Below are 16,638 nucleotides of genomic sequence, written 5' to 3' on the forward strand. Positions count from 1 at the left end.
TCAGCCCATATATCGGAGGGACTGTTATATGGGGAGGGGACTTTAATTGCACGGTAGATCCCAGGGTTGACAGATCAGTTGAGAAGATGGAAAGACCCACCCCAGTAGCTAAAGCTTTGAAGATCCTACAAGATGATTTCCAACTAGTGGATGTATGGAGGATGCATCATCCGCAGGACAGGAAATATTCTCATTACTCTGCCCCACAGAACCTGCACGCTCAGACTATATATTTACTGCACAGGAGCCGAAAGGGGAACTAGTGCAGTCGGAATACAAAGCCAGGGTCCTTTCAGACCACTCGCTATTGATTATAACATGGCAGTACTCGCCGCCCAGAGCGCGGATCCCGATATGGAGACTTAGGGTCGAAGCCTTGAAGGACACAGTGTTCAGGGAGGACCTAAGTAAATAAATAAAGGAATACTTGGAACACAACACCGGGAGCGTAAAATCAGCTGGTACTCTATGGGAGGCATTTAAGGTGTTGGTAATGGGGGGGCGCAATATCTAAATCTAAAAGGCCAACGGGGTGGTAGAACGCATGAGTTACATGAAGCAGAAAAGAAATTAGTGGCTATAATGCCTAAGGATAGGAATTCCACAAAGGAGGTTGAGACTATACAGCAATTACAGCAAGAATGCAGGGAGTGTTGGGAGAGGTTATACTATCTGAACTATAAAAAATAAGTTGAGGCAACACGCGGAGGGCGACAAGCCGGGCAAGTTGTTAGCCTGGTTGTATAAGAACGAGGCCCCCAGACAGACAAAAGCAGTGCGAGGGAAGGAGGAACAAATACTAGATCCCCAAGAAGTAGTGAATAAAGGCTTCTTAGAGTTCTACCAGCAACTGTATGCAGATGTTAATAAGGGAGAAGATATAGACGTGATGGAGACATTGCGGGACATTGGTCTTCCCAAATTAGAGGCAGCGGATAGGGAGAACTTGGAGGTCCCAATTACGCTAAAGGAATTAGAAGCAGTGATCAAACTCCTACCTACTAGTAAAGCCCCGGGGGCGGATGGACTCCCTAGCGAGTTCTACAAGACGTATTAAAGCTGAGTTGCCACCACCATTACTAACAATGTTAAATGAGGCGTTAGAGAAGGGAACTCTGCCGGAATCTCTAAGAGAGGCAATCATCATCTCGCGCCTTAAACCCAATAAACCAAGTGAGGACTGCGGGTCTTACAGACCACTATCCATGCTTAATCAAGACAGCAAGATACTAACGGCAGTGCTGGCTACTAGGCTGAGACCGGTCATCAATAAACTCATACATCCTGACCAGACCAGCTGTGTTCCGCATAGGAACATATCCGACAAAGACGGCTCCATCAGGTTATAGAACAGACGGAAAGAGACCCCCAGGTGGTTGCAATAATTTCATTAGATGCAGTAAAAGCATTTGACTCTGTCAAATGGCCTTGGATGATGGTGACCTTAAAAGGAGTACAGTGTTGGGCCTACGTATTTGAGGTGGTTCCAGCTGATGTACAGTAAACCACTGGCCCGAGTCAAAATGGAAGCGATCATCTCAGAACGCTGGCAACTCAGGATCTAGACAGGGATGTCCATGGTCTCTGATGCTGTTTATCTTAGCACTGGAAACCCTGGCGATATATTTCAGACAGCAATACAGAGAGGTAGGGATCAGCACGAAAGGAGGGCAACATTTGATTTCAATGTATGCTCCTATATTTCAGAGACCGCGAAGAGAACTTACAATATATTCTAGAAGTGATGGAGCAATACGCATCGCTGTCTGGTATAACAGTGAACCCCAAGAAATCGTGCATATTCCCCCTTTGCAGATACAAAGGGATACCACGAGAGAAACTGCCGGTATTACAAATACAATGGGAGACCGAGACATTTAGGTACCTGGGGGTGGATATATAGCATGATGTTGAGGCTGAACACAAACAAAACACAGAGAAAGCAGTGACTAACATTGAAAATAGCATGAGGTTCTGGGCCAGGATCCCTTTGACCATGATGGGGAGGGTGACATTGTAGAAGATGGTGGTGCTGCCTAGGTTGCTGCACTACTTTGCGAATATACCATACATGATACCTAGCCAATTCTTTGTTAAAATCCAGAGCATAAGTAGGGGGTTCATCTGGCACAATACTAGAAATAGAGTTGCATTATGGAAACTGCAAAACACATATGAATGGGGCGGGGGGCATTTAATCGCCCAACTTTGAGGTTTATTATCTGCCTAGTCAATTACAATATGTGGCGAGGTGGTTATCGGAAGGCTCCACACCGGAGTCCAGGTCGTTGAAGGCTGAATGTGCTACATTTTTCCTGAATGAATGGATATGGGTGCCAAAAACGCAACAATACAGGGGTTTGGGAGGAAACAAGAATGCTAGATTTGGGGTGGAGGATATGGCGGAGGGCTTGCCGGGTCATGGAGAACCGTTCCCGTGTTCCCCACAGATGCCGCTAGTGGCGCTGAATGGAGTGGTTGGGCAATTGAGGAAGACAGTAAGGAAGCAGTGGGAACCGGTTGGCATAGCAATGCTTGGGGATGTGTTGCATGATGGGAAGGCGATAGAGTTTAACACACTGGTGGAAGACACCGGTTTACACCGGGGACAGTACATACAGTAGGCTGGTACGGAAGATAAGACACCTGGTCAGAAACAGTGCTGGAGGGACAGGCCGACACGGCCATAGAAACATTTTATGATGCGTCGGATGGAGGCCACGAGGTCTCCCGAATATATGAACTGCTGATGTCAAGGGTGGGGACGGGATTGGGAAGAGGAAGCCGCAGACTCTATGAATGATGAGTTGTGGGTGAGGGTACAGGGATACCACAAAAAAGTGTCAAGTAATGCGAGGTTGCAACAAATTCAGTTATATGTTACTCAGAGCGTATGTGACTCCTCGGAAGATAGCTAAGTTTAAGAATGCAGGAACACAAACATGTCCTAAATGTGGGGAGGAGAAAGAGGGACTAGTACATATTTTCTGAGCATGCCCAGAAATGATGAGATTCTGGAAAGAGGCAGCCCACCTTTTGTCCGAGAAAGAGAAGTCTTATGGTGTAATCTATGTGGGCGCGTAGGGGTTCCCTAGGCCGCGTAAAATGAAACATGTGAACAAACTCAAAGACCAAGCTTATATACTTGCTAAGCACAGGATCGCTATGAGCTGGAAAGCAAGCCATAGACCAAAAGTAGAGGTTTGGTGGCAGGATCTTCGGAAATGGGTGGATGCGGACACGGTGGTGTGGAGCGAAGCAGTAAATAGAGGCGGAGATGTAGAAGGGGAGACGTTGATGGCCTGGAGGCTACTGGTGGCTACACTGTCTGGGTCTGACCAGGCAAGCCAGGAGGACGATGGCTCTTCTGAAGGAAGAGTGGCAGAAGGCGGGGATTTGGGGTAGGCTCAGGATAGGCGTGAGGGCTGATTGGGGGGGGGGCGGAGGGCATGACTGAAACTGTAAATGAGACTTTAAATGTATAATTGTTGTGTTTGGTTTGTTTCTTCTTTGTTTGTTTGACTGGAATTAATAAAAACTTTAAATAAAAAAAAGAGCGCTGTAGTTTATCTGAATTAGACTATGAACAGACAATGTTCTTCAGGATAAAGAAATGCAAGGGAGAGTAATGTGTTTTGTAATCCTTTTAGTAATCTTGCAAAACATAAGTACCACAAGTGACTGTTCCTTACAGGTTTACTATGTGTTGATATTTACACTACCTGTCTGAGCTGTGGAAGGTCAGATTTGTTCCCAACAAGGACCACTGGAGTGTCATCAGTTCTTCGTACACGATAGATGAGCTGTTTAAACTCCCGCACTTCATGGAAGCTACGTCGGTCAGTGATGGAGTAACAGATAATAAACCCTTCACCAGCTCTCATATATTGGTCCCTCATCGCTGTGAACTCCGCCTGCAAGGAAAAGAAATGTATTTGTATTAAAAGGATTTACCCCTGATATTTGAATGATTAACCCCTGATATTTGAAACAACGCATCAACTGTCATTAAATGGCACTGGGAATCCCTTATATCAATCATCTTTAACCGAATATCTGATCACAAATTTAGTTTACAATTCTAAAATATGCAACCAGTCACAAGCAAAAGATGTGATGGAACCAGGTAAACATTTCTTTAAATGGCAGATCTTAAAAATGAATCGGGGTGGAAATACTTAGGTTTGGAAGTCTTTATAGTGCATCAAACATCGCTTTGCATTTTCAGTGCCCTTCTCTACCACTGCAATACCACAAGGGATGCACCACAATGAATCACTTAGGTAAACTATTTACATGTTGACCAGGTTCTTCTGTCAGAAGAAAGCATTTAGGAGAGAACACTAGGGGGCAAGGAGGTAATGGCCACATAGTGGACGAACTTCTGACTAGGCACATAGAAAATGGCAAACTGACTCCAGGGGTCTTAAAAACAGTTGCAAGGCCAGTATCGTAGTGGTGCCAACCCCCAAAACAGTCTTGTTTGAGGATGCGACTCATGGATGAACTGTGCGATGTGGGATTTGCAACCTTACTTAGACCGATGCGAGGCCTTGCTTCACTGCAGTGACGCAGTGGCTGTGTGTGAGCGAGCGCAGGAGGCCTTTCCAATTATCAATTCCAATTATTACCAGAGGAGCAGGGAGCTACATCACAGGGCCCCATGTGTACCTTGAGGAACCGCAGGGACCGACATTGACGGGCCCCACAGTGGGTACGCCGTGAGAGGCGTTCTGTGCAGAGGAGCCTCTGGAACACTTGATGTGGGGGAGATGTAATGCGGTCGGTGGAAGCGCTTCACAGACTTCAGAGAAGGTGTCCAAGTGGCAGCAGCGCTCCCGCACTCGCCAAGAGGGAAAGCCCAATAGGGAGCTGCAGGGTGAAGGATACACCCGGCGTGGCTGCCATGGTGGAGACAAACTGCTGAACTAATAAACCCACTATCAGGAATACAAGTTAAAAATATCACTGACCTGCTTTGCAATTGATACGCAGGGGAGAATGTAAGAGGTCATGCCTATGTGTACCGAGTGGCCTGGGGAATGTCCAGAGCAACCCTTGCCTTTGGTAGGATATCCTAAAACCCAAGGTGGTAAAGAAGGTGCGTAGCATGCAGGGGAGAATCCCGGATGAGAGCCATGCAAGAGGAGTCCATTCTTATGGACAGCAAAGATGGGGGTCTGTAATTGAGAGGTATCTGGGTGCCAGATGATGGCATAAGAGGCCTCTGCTCATCTTTGAGCGAGGAATCCTTTTCAGGCGACTTGGGTACAATAACCGGAGACCCTCCTGGCGGATGACGCAGAAGTAAGGTTCACAACCTTAAATAGATGGGTTGAGGTACGCGCCTGTGTAATAGCGCGTTCCCCTCCCGGGTGCATTTTGGTGAGCGGAGATGAGGCTGGTCACGTGTAGGCAGCAGGCAGGCTTGGAGGCCCACAGCAATACATGCAGACAATTCTTCAGGAATTGAAGGCCTTTAGGGCGGAGGTGCAAACCTCACTGGGAGATTGGAGGACAAAGTGGAAGCTGACGTTTTACAATCCAGGCTGAAAGCAAGGCTTAAGGAGTTGGAAGATGCGAGGGAGAAACGAGAAGCAAAGTGGACGATATTGAAAATGGAGAACGCAGAAACGTGCACATATGGGGGCTCCTGCACAAGGATGATTAGACGCAGAAAGATCTGGAGCTGATCCGGATACATATGCTACAGAAGCTGCTTGATCCAGAGAAATCCTCTTTGATAAAGTCCATTGTGGGGCTTGCCCAGGGAATCAGGCCCACGGTCAGCAGTAGCTAATCGCCATTATCGTGATAAGGATGACATTCTTAGGAAAGCAAGAGAGGTTGACTCGTTGGGACTGGGATGGAGCTTCGGCCAGGATATTCCATGCTTTCTCTTCATACACTTTAGACTAAAGGCATAGATGTAGATCCCACCCCCCCCCCCCCCCCGACAGCCTGGCTTCACTCTGAAGGGGTGCGCCATCAATGGAGGTTCCCCTTTGCTCTCGCCTTCGAATATAAAGGCGAGCCTTATGACTTGAGGCGAAGATGCTGCTCAGCTACTCCAACTGCAGAGAGAAGGGGTACAGAATCATGACCGACAGCACCAACTCATAGAAAGATTTAAAAGTGCATTTGCCCAGCCTCGAGAGTGTAAGAAAATTAGGGGATCCAGCAAGCTCCGTAAAACATCTTCCTTGCATCCCAAACCCCAAAGATTAACTGCTTGGCTGAATCTAAGTGGATGTGCCTAAGGGAAGAGGGAAATTGTTATCCTAGTGGCCTGGGTTTACCATGGGCATCTCACATAGGTCTTAGTTTAATGCCCTAACCTTGTTATGGCTACAATGGGGTGGGGCATGGGGAAATGGAGTTGGTGTAGGGGTCAGGGGATTCACTTATTACGCAAGTTGGTTGAGTAGGATTTTTGGAACCAGTGGTCTTCTACACATGGGCTTCAAGTGCATTCCCAAAATGAAGGGTAATGGATGAGGTCAAGGTGGCCACCCTCAATGTAAAGGAGCTAAATTCCCTGTACAAACGGTCTCTGGTGTATGACTTGTTTCGTAAGCTTCATTTGGCTATTCCCTTTCTACAGGAGGCACACTTTAAGCAGGGGCAGGAGATGAGAATGAAAGGCAAGGGTATAGGTCAAATGTTTTGGGCCTCCCACAGAGAGAAAAAAGTGGGTGGGTATAGTCCCGGCCAGGTCATTGCAGTTAAAAGTAGTGCTGCTCAAGAGGGGACTCGATGATAAACTCTTGCGATCAAGGTCCGTGCTGACAGCACATTGATTACCCTGGCCATTCACTATGCACCAAACACAGGCCAAATTGAGTTTCTGAAGTTGGCCTTCAACCTTTTGGAACAATAGGATGAAGGGGTTATGGTTTTGGGAGGGTATTTTAATATGATTGCCAACCACCGCTGGAAAAGTGCCAGTGGGAAAGTGTGCAAGGAGCAAAGTAAAGAGAGATTGTGCGCACCACCTACAAGATTACTTTTGGTCCGATGTGTGGAGAAAACAAAGGCACATTTTTCTCTCCCCCCCACATCAGACATATACAAAGGCTAGATCTCCTGTTGGTATCCCCAAGAGCAGGATTTGTACATGGGATCGCCTACGGTAGACAGTCACATGGTCAGACCATGATGTAGTCACAGCTGTCTGGACAATGGGGACACGTCGGAGAATTAATGATGGAGAATTAATGATACTCTAAGAGATCCGATCATTAAGGACTACCTGGGAAAAGAACTCGAGCTATTTTGAGTTGAATAACACGGGAGGGGTCCCAATGCGGCATGTGTGGGAAGCGGCTAAAGCTACGATGCAGGGATTCCTTACATCAGAAAGAAAAGGGAGGGGCCTGATCGAGGGAAAGCTGCTGAGGAGCTTAGGGTACGGAGATCGAAATTAACAAAACATGGGGAGGATGCGGAGGTGGTAATGTTTTCTATAGAGGGTAAAAGACAGGAACGACACTCTCTCCTTCTAGGGGAGGTGTTCAAGAAAATTAGATATACGAAATAGAGGTACTACGATAAAGGCGATCGGGTGGGTACGCTTTTGGCCAAAAAGATACGCGAGAGGAATTCTGAAAGAGCTGTGGAGCAGATTGGAGACAAAGGTGGGAGAATGTGGGGCACTCAGGAGGGAATTTTAGGCTGCTTTGCTGAATATGGTGAAGACAGGGAGACGAGCGAAGCAGAGGTTAGGGAATATTTAGAAATGCTTCTCCTTCCCGCTTTGACTTCCCTGGAAAAGATAGGAATGGAGGCAGAGATCATTCCTGCCGAAGTGGTGCGAGCTATAGGCCATCTGAAACCCGGGGAGGACAGAAACTCCAAGATGTATTAGCTTGACCTCTGGCTATGGTTTTTAATGCAATAAATGGTGCTTTAGAGATCCCCTCCCCTACTTCCTCTCTGCATCGATTACGGTCATACCTAAGCCAGGAAAAGACGATATGCAATGCTCAGCATATAGGCCGATCTCATTGCTAAACGTTGACACCAAGCTGTTTGCGAGGGTCTTGGCGTACAGACTAGAGACATCTTCCAAGACTGGTATATCCTGATCAGGCAGGCTTTGTGCAGAACAGACAGGGGTCGGATAATCTGAGATAGACCCTACATATATTCACTTCTATGGTAGAGCAGAAGGGCGCCCGAACACTGTCCTTAGACGCCAAAAAGGCATTTGATCGCGTACTGGACTTTTATGCAGACGGTTCCCATGACAATGGGCATTGGTATGAAATGGTTGGGATGGATAAGCTTCCTGTGCTCAACCCAGTCAGCTAAAATGTTTGTGAATGGGGAGGAGTCAAAAGGGTTTCCCCTGAGGAGAGGGACTAGGCAAGGCGTGCCCCTTATCACCTCTCCTATATCCGCTAGTAATGGAGCCTTTGGCGATAGATCTAAGGCAAAACCAGAGGATCCAGGGGGTACGGATCAGGAATGTTGAATATAAACTAAGCCTTTTTACTGACACCGCCTTACAGTCTATAACTGCGCCAAGGGACCCTATTCCACACCTGCTGCAAGCCCTAAACGTATATGGCAAAATGTCAGGGTTTAAAATAAACCTAGACAAATCAGTGGCCTTAACAGGTGGGACATTTAGCATAAACAGGGAATTTGTTGGTGGGCTCCCCATCACAGTTTAAGAGGGATTTCGATATTTAGGGGTTTGGACAGCACAGGATTTGAGAAAACTGTTAACCGACAATTGCCTCTCTCTCTGGATGGCGATACAGGTGGAGTTGCACAGATGGGAGCTGTTGCATCCATCTTGGATGGAAAGGTTGAATTGCATAAAAATGACAACTCTCCCCACATTCCTAAGCCAAATGCTACCTGTTAAGTTCCCTTCCACCTTTTTAGCGAAAATCAAGCCAGAATGCGGTTCTTATGGGTGGCAACTATACCTAGGATAGCGTACAAAACTGTTCTCTTACCGCGTGGCGAAGAAGGAGTGGGTCTTCCCGACCTCATGTTACATTATAAAGTCATGCAGTTGAGAATCCTGGCGTATCATCTCAATCAAGAGACTACAAAACAGTGGGTTGACATGGAGAATGAGATTCTGGCACCAGTGACATTATCAAAACAGCTTTGGGTGCCAAAGAGAAATCCAAAGTAAGCTACTTAGGCATCCAATCCTCAGAATTCTCTGGTTCATCTGGAAAGAGGGAAATGACACTTGATGGCTTACATCTTCGCCCTCCCCCTTAAGCTGCAGTTGGGCCCACCGTTGAGAGATCTTTCTGCAGAGCCTCTTTATTTCCAGACTTGGAATGAAGCAGGTTTGAGTTGGGCAGGCAGCTATGACTTGATGGAAAGTTGCTCTGCCATGAGCAATAAATGGGATGCCTGCATGTAGGCTCACTTTCTCTATCGAGATTCTTGTAATTGAAGGGTGCGCTCTATCGGACTCCCACCAGTTGGACAAAGTCCGGAGAGAACCGGCGTCCTTTGAAAAACGTCTGATTTTTCATTGCAAATTCCAAGGGTCTCATTTCCAGGCTCTACAGGGAGTTACTCTTAGAGGAAGCTGTGGGTCAGATGTCAACCAGAGAACAGTGGGCAAACGACCTAGGAGGAAAGTTTGCCAGAGGGTATCCCACTCTATTAAAACAAACAATTTCACCAAAGTGAAATTGGAGACCCATGCTCTAGACATGCTCTAGACAAAGTAATTTGCTGCCCTTTTGATTTAAATCATAAATTTATCTGCACAAAGGTAATATTAAGAAATGTATCTAGGAGTATAAAAAAAAAGGTACAAACTATTTTTTTTTAATACAAATGATAACTGGTACATGTTTTTTAACAATACATAACATCAAAAGAGCATTTTGAAAAGTGAAGGTGTTTGAGATCACACAAATATTTTGAACATTTCAAAGAAAAAAAACAGAAAATCTAAAGGAACAAAAAAGGACAAAAGTACATAAGTCAATTCAAACAGTCATTTCCACTCTTATAAAGTAGGCATTAATACTACTATGAGATAGATCCAAAGTATCTATTCATGTGTTTATAGAGTGCGGTTTTGTTTTTCTGTGTTTTGTTGGCATGATCAATTAGTGATCATGTCTTTTGTCTCCCAAAGTGTCCCTGCAGTACAGGGCCCAGGCCCTTAAGTTGATACCAATGGCATTATCCTCCCGCCAAATTAGCAAATATGTACACAGGGTACACGCTCTATGCTGGAAATGCAGCCGGGTACAGGTGCGGGGGGGGGGGGACTCCTACCATATGTGATGGAATTGTACACATGTACAAACACACTGGCAGAATATCCTCTCATGGGTCAAAGGGCTAGACGGGAGGAGTTGGACACTCTCCTCACTACTGCTGCTTTTTGGTTTAAAGGATTCGGCAAATGAGTAACAAGATCCTGGCCATATTATATGGATCCTCCTGGTAGCGGCAAGATGTTGTATTGCACAAAACTTGAAGCGAGCTAGGGTCCCCTTGAAGGAGGAGTGGCTACAGAAAGTTATAGACATTTATGATATGGACTATCTCACATCTTGATGAGACAAAGACAGATGGCTTCCCTTTTTTCAAAAATACATGAGGTAGATTAGATATGAAAGCCCTTTGTGTGATCTTTACAGTAATTACAGGTTCCACTAGGTTTGTTTACATTGTGCTGCATGAAAGGGAAGGGAATCGGTAAGGTTCTTAAGTGCCAAGGACGAGGCATCTCGTCCTTGGGATTACCTCCCTGTTGCCAAGAACGAGATAGCTCGTCCTTGGCACTTAAGGGGTTAATGAAGGAGAAAACGTTAGAAGGCATTGAATGGCGAAATACCGAAATCACCCAAAAAGGCCTTGGCACTGTGGGGGGAAAGCCCATGGCAGTTAAAAGGTTAATAGTGGAGCATGGTTTTGGTGGTTGATCGTGGACCTTTGTACGTTCACATGCTGATAATTGTATGGATGGTTTTCTTTATAAAGAGAAATTATAAAACTTGCACTCACAAAAAGTGTTCCGATTTGCATCAGATTTATTTGCAAATAAAAATGCTTAACCTGTCCAGCAGTGTCCAAAATGTCCAGGTTGGCAGGTTCATCATCAATACGTATTCGGATTTTATAAGCATCTTCTAAATGGGAAGAAAACAGACCATGCTTTAATTCCTCTAAGAAAAAAAGAATTATTGTTAACAATTTTCCTTGCACAACATTACATATACACGCTTCTATATGTTGTAATCCTCTACAAACAGAAAAAAGTATCATGCATCAGGTCCGATCTGAGACAATAAGAACACCTCTCGAGTTGTCTATGCTGTGACTCAGAACCCAAACGTGGAATATTACCCCCATCAGTTGAAAGTCAGCCATTGTATGTGGGTTGCATATGAGTTGATTGAGCTGGCCGGTTTTGAGCCAGGTGCAAATAGTTGTCTATCTGTGGAATGTGGGCAGCTTAGAAGAACGCTGGAGGAAGCGGCGTGCAGAGCGACAGCATAAAGCTTTTTATGAATGCTTTTGTGCTCTGTTACAGCATTGGCTTCTGAGCGTACCCATTTACAATATTGGTAGGGAACAGATCAGTGCCGGTGGAATGGGCTGTGTGACGTCACCGCAGAAGACTATGGCTTTCATATTCCTCTATGGTGACATCCCAGTTAGTTATAACTTTTGGAATGTATATTGCTGTAATCCAAATACAACATTAGAATTTTTTGATTTTATGGATTTGAAACCTCTTTCGCAAGGTGACAAACAAAAAACAATTAGGAGTAGCTTTGCAGTGCTAACCTGCAAAGGTGAATGGGGACATTAAGGACCAGAACCTTTACAATGATTGTCTATGTACAGAAAGTGGTGCACATATAAACGTTAAGGTACTGAATGCATAGTAAACGTAACATACAGTATATACCTGTAATATTTTATAGTTCCTCTACTTGTCGGTTCTTAATGAGGTGGAGGGACCTCGACATACAAGTTAACATGCAGTTCATGCACACAAACTACTGAATGTTTGTACTCAAAAACGATACCAACATCATTACGAAAACCAGTGTGTTTATTTTGGCCAGGCCAGTTTTCGTGGGCCGGACGAAGTGGGTGGCTGTCTGGGGCACAATTGTGATGGGAGGCGATATTTCCCTTGGGTGTGTGATTGCCCTAGGGCGCTGAGGGACACGATTGCCTCTTCTGACCAGTGTAGTTTCGTGGTACTACATAATGTTACATGAGTCGGAGAGGCTCTGTGAGCCTGTGCCACCATTTTTTGATGTTTAGTGCCGAACTGTTGACACACGGCCTAGTAGGACCGTTTTTTATATTCTTCATCCCTGTTCCACCTACCCCCTTTCTTTTGTCTTGTGGCGTCTTGAAACACCATTTTCTGTATAAGTGCACTATAAATACCCAATAAATAAAATGAACTGTTGATGTGAGGTTGACACTGTAGTGGAGTGCAAACCTTTTCCCTTCTGAGATCAGAGCACAAACCCAGCTGGGTGCTATTGGGTGCCTCCAGGACCCAGCGTCCTTCGGTAGCTTGCCCCACACCCAAATCACGGTTACAGCATAATCAGGACTGGTGAGATTTGCGGTGCGGTTCCCTTGAGATCTGGCTTCCAATACTTGGTGGGCTGCTGGTTATCCTGGATCCTCTGGTACTTCAAATTTCCTGTCCGTTTGTATTCTGCTGTTTTACAGGTTAAAAAACAATTCTCAAAAGTATTTTTGGTCCTAGGATCCAGAGTAGAACCAAACAGCATCTGGCCTTTGAAGGGGAGGTGACGGGTGATGTTCTTCTGGGAGATATCTTTTGAAGTGAATATGGTGCACACCGCACACAATGAGGCAGTCGGTATGCCCCGCAGATGTCAGACTCCAGTGCCGTATATGAAATTAACTGTTAACTATAGTTCCAGATGAAACAGAAAGAGCACACAGTCACCAGTCTCTCCTATGATGGAATACAGGTTTTGGAATTCCTTTAACGTGGACACTACCAGGTAAACTAGGTAGATTACTGATTTTAGGCGCACTTTAGCTCCTGAGAACACCAATTTTTCACGGTTGAATCTCATCTTCTGTCATTCAGGTCTTTTGATGCCATGCATTCAGCGACCGATGAAGCATTCTCAACTGGACTAGGTATTAGGGAATCAACATGGAGTGTTTCTAGAAGACGCGTCTTTGCCCCCTGTACTGGGATCTTCATCATAAATTTAGGAAGCAACCTTTCTTCTGGGTCCATGTTCTGTCTGGTGCCTTGGAGATTGTATTCAAGGCTGGACATTTTCTGCCCGAGAGGTGTCATACTTAGGCAGTCCTGGACCTCCTCTACATATAAGCCTGTGAATTATAGGTTCTCGCAAACATGCTTCAGTATTTCCAGGTGCTTTTCCCTTGTGACATGTCACCCTTTGAGAGATTCTCCCCGTCCTCTCACTCAGCAGGCCATCTGGCATTCCTGTCCTCAGTGAGTACTTGTGAGGTGGCTGCTTGCATCAAGTCATCCAGGTCCAGGTCCTTGCTGGATTTAGGCAAGGATGGTGATACCAACATGTCCCTTCTCCTAGTAGACTACCACTGGTTTCCATGGCTTTTAGATGAAGCTGAGGAACTGGGGAACTAAACCCGGTCTCTCCCCATTTAACCACGGTCAGTTTTGTGTGCTTCTTAACAGACAAAGAATTGACACAAAACTAAAAACCAAGACTAGTATTTGTTTGTGTACTCTGTCCGAGGAATTACTGCAAAGTTCTTCAAATCACAATGTAATAAAACCTGTTTCATTTATATAGCAGTGATTTATTGATGTTTGTTTGTAGTGTAGTTTGAGAGTGGCGCGGATGGGGGTGGGGGGCAGCTCATTTTACTGTTTTGCCCTGGGCACCAAATGGAGTAGAAGTGGCCCTGATTTTGGCTACATGTCGTTGCATCACAGCAAAGAACCTGCATTAATTCCATCAGCATCTTTCACATGGGTCACTGAACATGTCGCCCAAGTAATAGTAAGCGTACTCCAGAAGGACACACGTCGCACAGCCATGGAAGGGAAATAGTTGTGGAACTTGTAAGACTAAACAGTGTTTGTCTAACAGGATTATTCAGGCCAAAAAAGACACGAAGGAACTGTTAGATCCAGAGACATATTGTGATACCAATAAAGAATGGAGGGGATGGGAATCCCCCCTGGAGTTAAAGTCTTTTCCACAACTGGAGTTAAAGGTCCTAATTCACAGAGCATTTTCCAATGGGGATGTTGCCTTTATAAAATACTTCTGTGAATTAGGCCCAAAGTATTTTCCATTTCGAAGGGATTGTGTCCTGCGACGTATTCCTCATCTTAGATATCTCCTTCCAGCTCTGCTGGCCTCGGAAAAATTTCTCTCTCTAGAGGGCGCTGCGCGTCGACGTCCTCCGAGTCGATGTCCCTCGACAGCCGCCGTATCGACGTCGACGTCATCCTGCCTATAAAGGCCGCACGCAGCATCCGTTGCTCAGTTCCGTTTTTCCGTGCTTACTCAGTGCCTCGGAATACCGTTGCTCAGTTCTTAGTCAGATTAATCCTATTTACCTCGAGTCATTCGATCCGTACTCGATGGCTTCCTCGTTGGAACCGACAACTCCTCGATCCGGCTTCAAAAAATGCCGAGATTGTGGGAAAAAGATGTCGTTGACTGACCCTCACAGAGTTTGTCTGTGGTGTTTGGGAGATGAACACCATTGTTCGGAATGCGAGGACTGTATGTCCATGACAGCTAAGGCCCTGAAGGTGCGTAGGGGGAAGCTGGAGAAAGGTAAGACTTTTAAAGCTTCTTCTTCGTTGACGAAGTCGAGACACTCGTCTCCTCGTCACCATTCGCGCTCCAGGTCTCGGAGTGGGTCTCATCACTCCTCGAGATCGAAGCACTCGAAGAGGAGACGTCGAAGATCCCCTTCTCCGTCTTCCTCTTCCTCTGTTTCGCCAAAAAGAATCCCTTGCCCCACGAAACATAGTTCCCGGGCTGAATGGGAGGAATTCCGCAAAAATATGATGAGCGTCTTCGAGAAAGCGGCCTCGACCCCCTCGAAGACTGCCGAGAGCGATGCTCTGGTCGAAAGACCCGAAGGTCAAAAACGCTGCGAGTCGCAGTACCCGGCGAAGGAAACCTCTCGAGCGCGTCTCGAACCCCCGAGTAGGACTATGACCTCCAAACCTTCCTCGAAGGTTCCGTCGACGAGGGTTCCGTCGACGCCGAGGTCGATGTCTTCGACGCCGTTGTCGAAGGAACCTTCGACACACGGCTCTGTCGACTCGACGCCAGCTTCGACACCGGCGTCGACGCCAAGAAAAGTCACGGTTACGACACACCCAGTGACTATCCCCAGGTCCTCGACGTCGATGGCTTCCAGATTGTCGAGTAGAATTCCAATTCTGTCGAGGTCTTCGAGGCCTCCGCCTTTGTTTTCGACGCCACGCTCGAAGCCTTCGACGTCGACGACATCGACGTTTTCGAGGCCGATAATGACAAGTTCGGCACCCTCTGCCTTGGAAATGGGATTTACTCCCTTTATGAGTTCAGAACAATTGAGAACTATGTCCTCAATTTTGGAAGAGGGTGAATAGTCTGAACAGGAAGACACATTTGAGTTGCAGGGACCTGTAACCCCAATTAGAGAGGAATTTTCCTCTGAAGAACGCAGGTTAAAGGATCTTCATGATTCCTTACATGAGGCAAGTGGGTTAGACACTTCCCCTGAGGTGGAGTTTGCTAGGCCAGACCCGGGGCAGCATGCTGAAACCCCCTATAGAGCCTTAATGGCCAGGATCACAGAATTTATGGGGTGGTCTGCACCTTCACAATCTTTCCAACAAGATGACCTCACGGATATTCTTGACAAAGGCCCACAGGAGGATCCTGTGGTGCCTTTTCATAAAGCTCTTCAGAGGAAGATCATGACAAACTGGGAAACCCCAGATGTAGTACCAGCAGTAAATAAAAAACTGTCTACAAAGTACAGGGTATCTTCTACAGACCCGGAGTTTTTGTCTAAACACCCATCCCCAGAAAGTCTGGTGGTACAGGCAGCATCCTCTACCGATGTCAAGACGGCTTATCCTACCGTCCCACAGGACAGGGACGATAAAAAATATGATGCTATGGCAAAGAAAGTCTTTTCAGCATGTAGCATGGCGTTAAAATCTGTTAATGCTACTTGCACCCTTGCTAGGTTCAGCCATACACTTTGGGAGTGTGCTTCTACAGCGGCTGACTGCATCCCAGAGGGAGAAGAAAGGGATGCGTTCCTGAATATTATACAGGACGGTAAAGACGCTATGTGCGAATCCCTCCAGACGGGCATTGATTCGGCTGACAGTATCAGCAGAGCAATGGCGGCAAGTACATCAACCAGGAGATTCGCTTGGTTGAGAAAGTCTGGTTTTGCCCCAGATGTGCAAGCCAGGCTCTTGAACATGCCATTCGATGGCTCTTCTTTGTTCGGGAAAAAGGCGGATGACAGTTTAGAGAAACTGCAAACTTCAAAAGCAGCAGCAAAATCCCTAGGAGCTGCAATCCGTCAGACACCTTTTCGTCCCACAGGAACCTCTGCAAGGGGCAAGTCCTTTCGCTTCTACTCCGCATTCGGAAGAGGTAG

The 16,638-nt window shown here is 46.3% G+C and overlaps 1 protein-coding gene across 1 annotated transcript in view; it reads right to left on the reverse strand.

Moving 5' to 3' along the window:
- RIT1 (Ras like without CAAX 1) overlaps positions 1–16,638 on the reverse strand; it is a 651,953-nt gene that overhangs the window by 198,709 nt on the left and 436,606 nt on the right. The window contains exons 4-5 of the mRNA XM_069649919.1: positions 11,056–11,129; positions 3,723–3,914 (exon numbers count right to left, since the gene is read on the reverse strand). Of these exons, the coding sequence (XP_069506020.1) occupies positions 3,723–3,914; positions 11,056–11,129 (266 nt within the window). The remainder of the gene's footprint in view (positions 1–3,722; positions 3,915–11,055; positions 11,130–16,638) is intronic.

This window comes from Ambystoma mexicanum, chromosome 1p, assembly GCF_040938575.1.
Source record: "Ambystoma mexicanum isolate Mex_15411 chromosome 1p, UKY_AmexF1_1, whole genome shotgun sequence".
Taxonomy (NCBI): Eukaryota; Metazoa; Chordata; class Amphibia; order Caudata; family Ambystomatidae; genus Ambystoma; species Ambystoma mexicanum.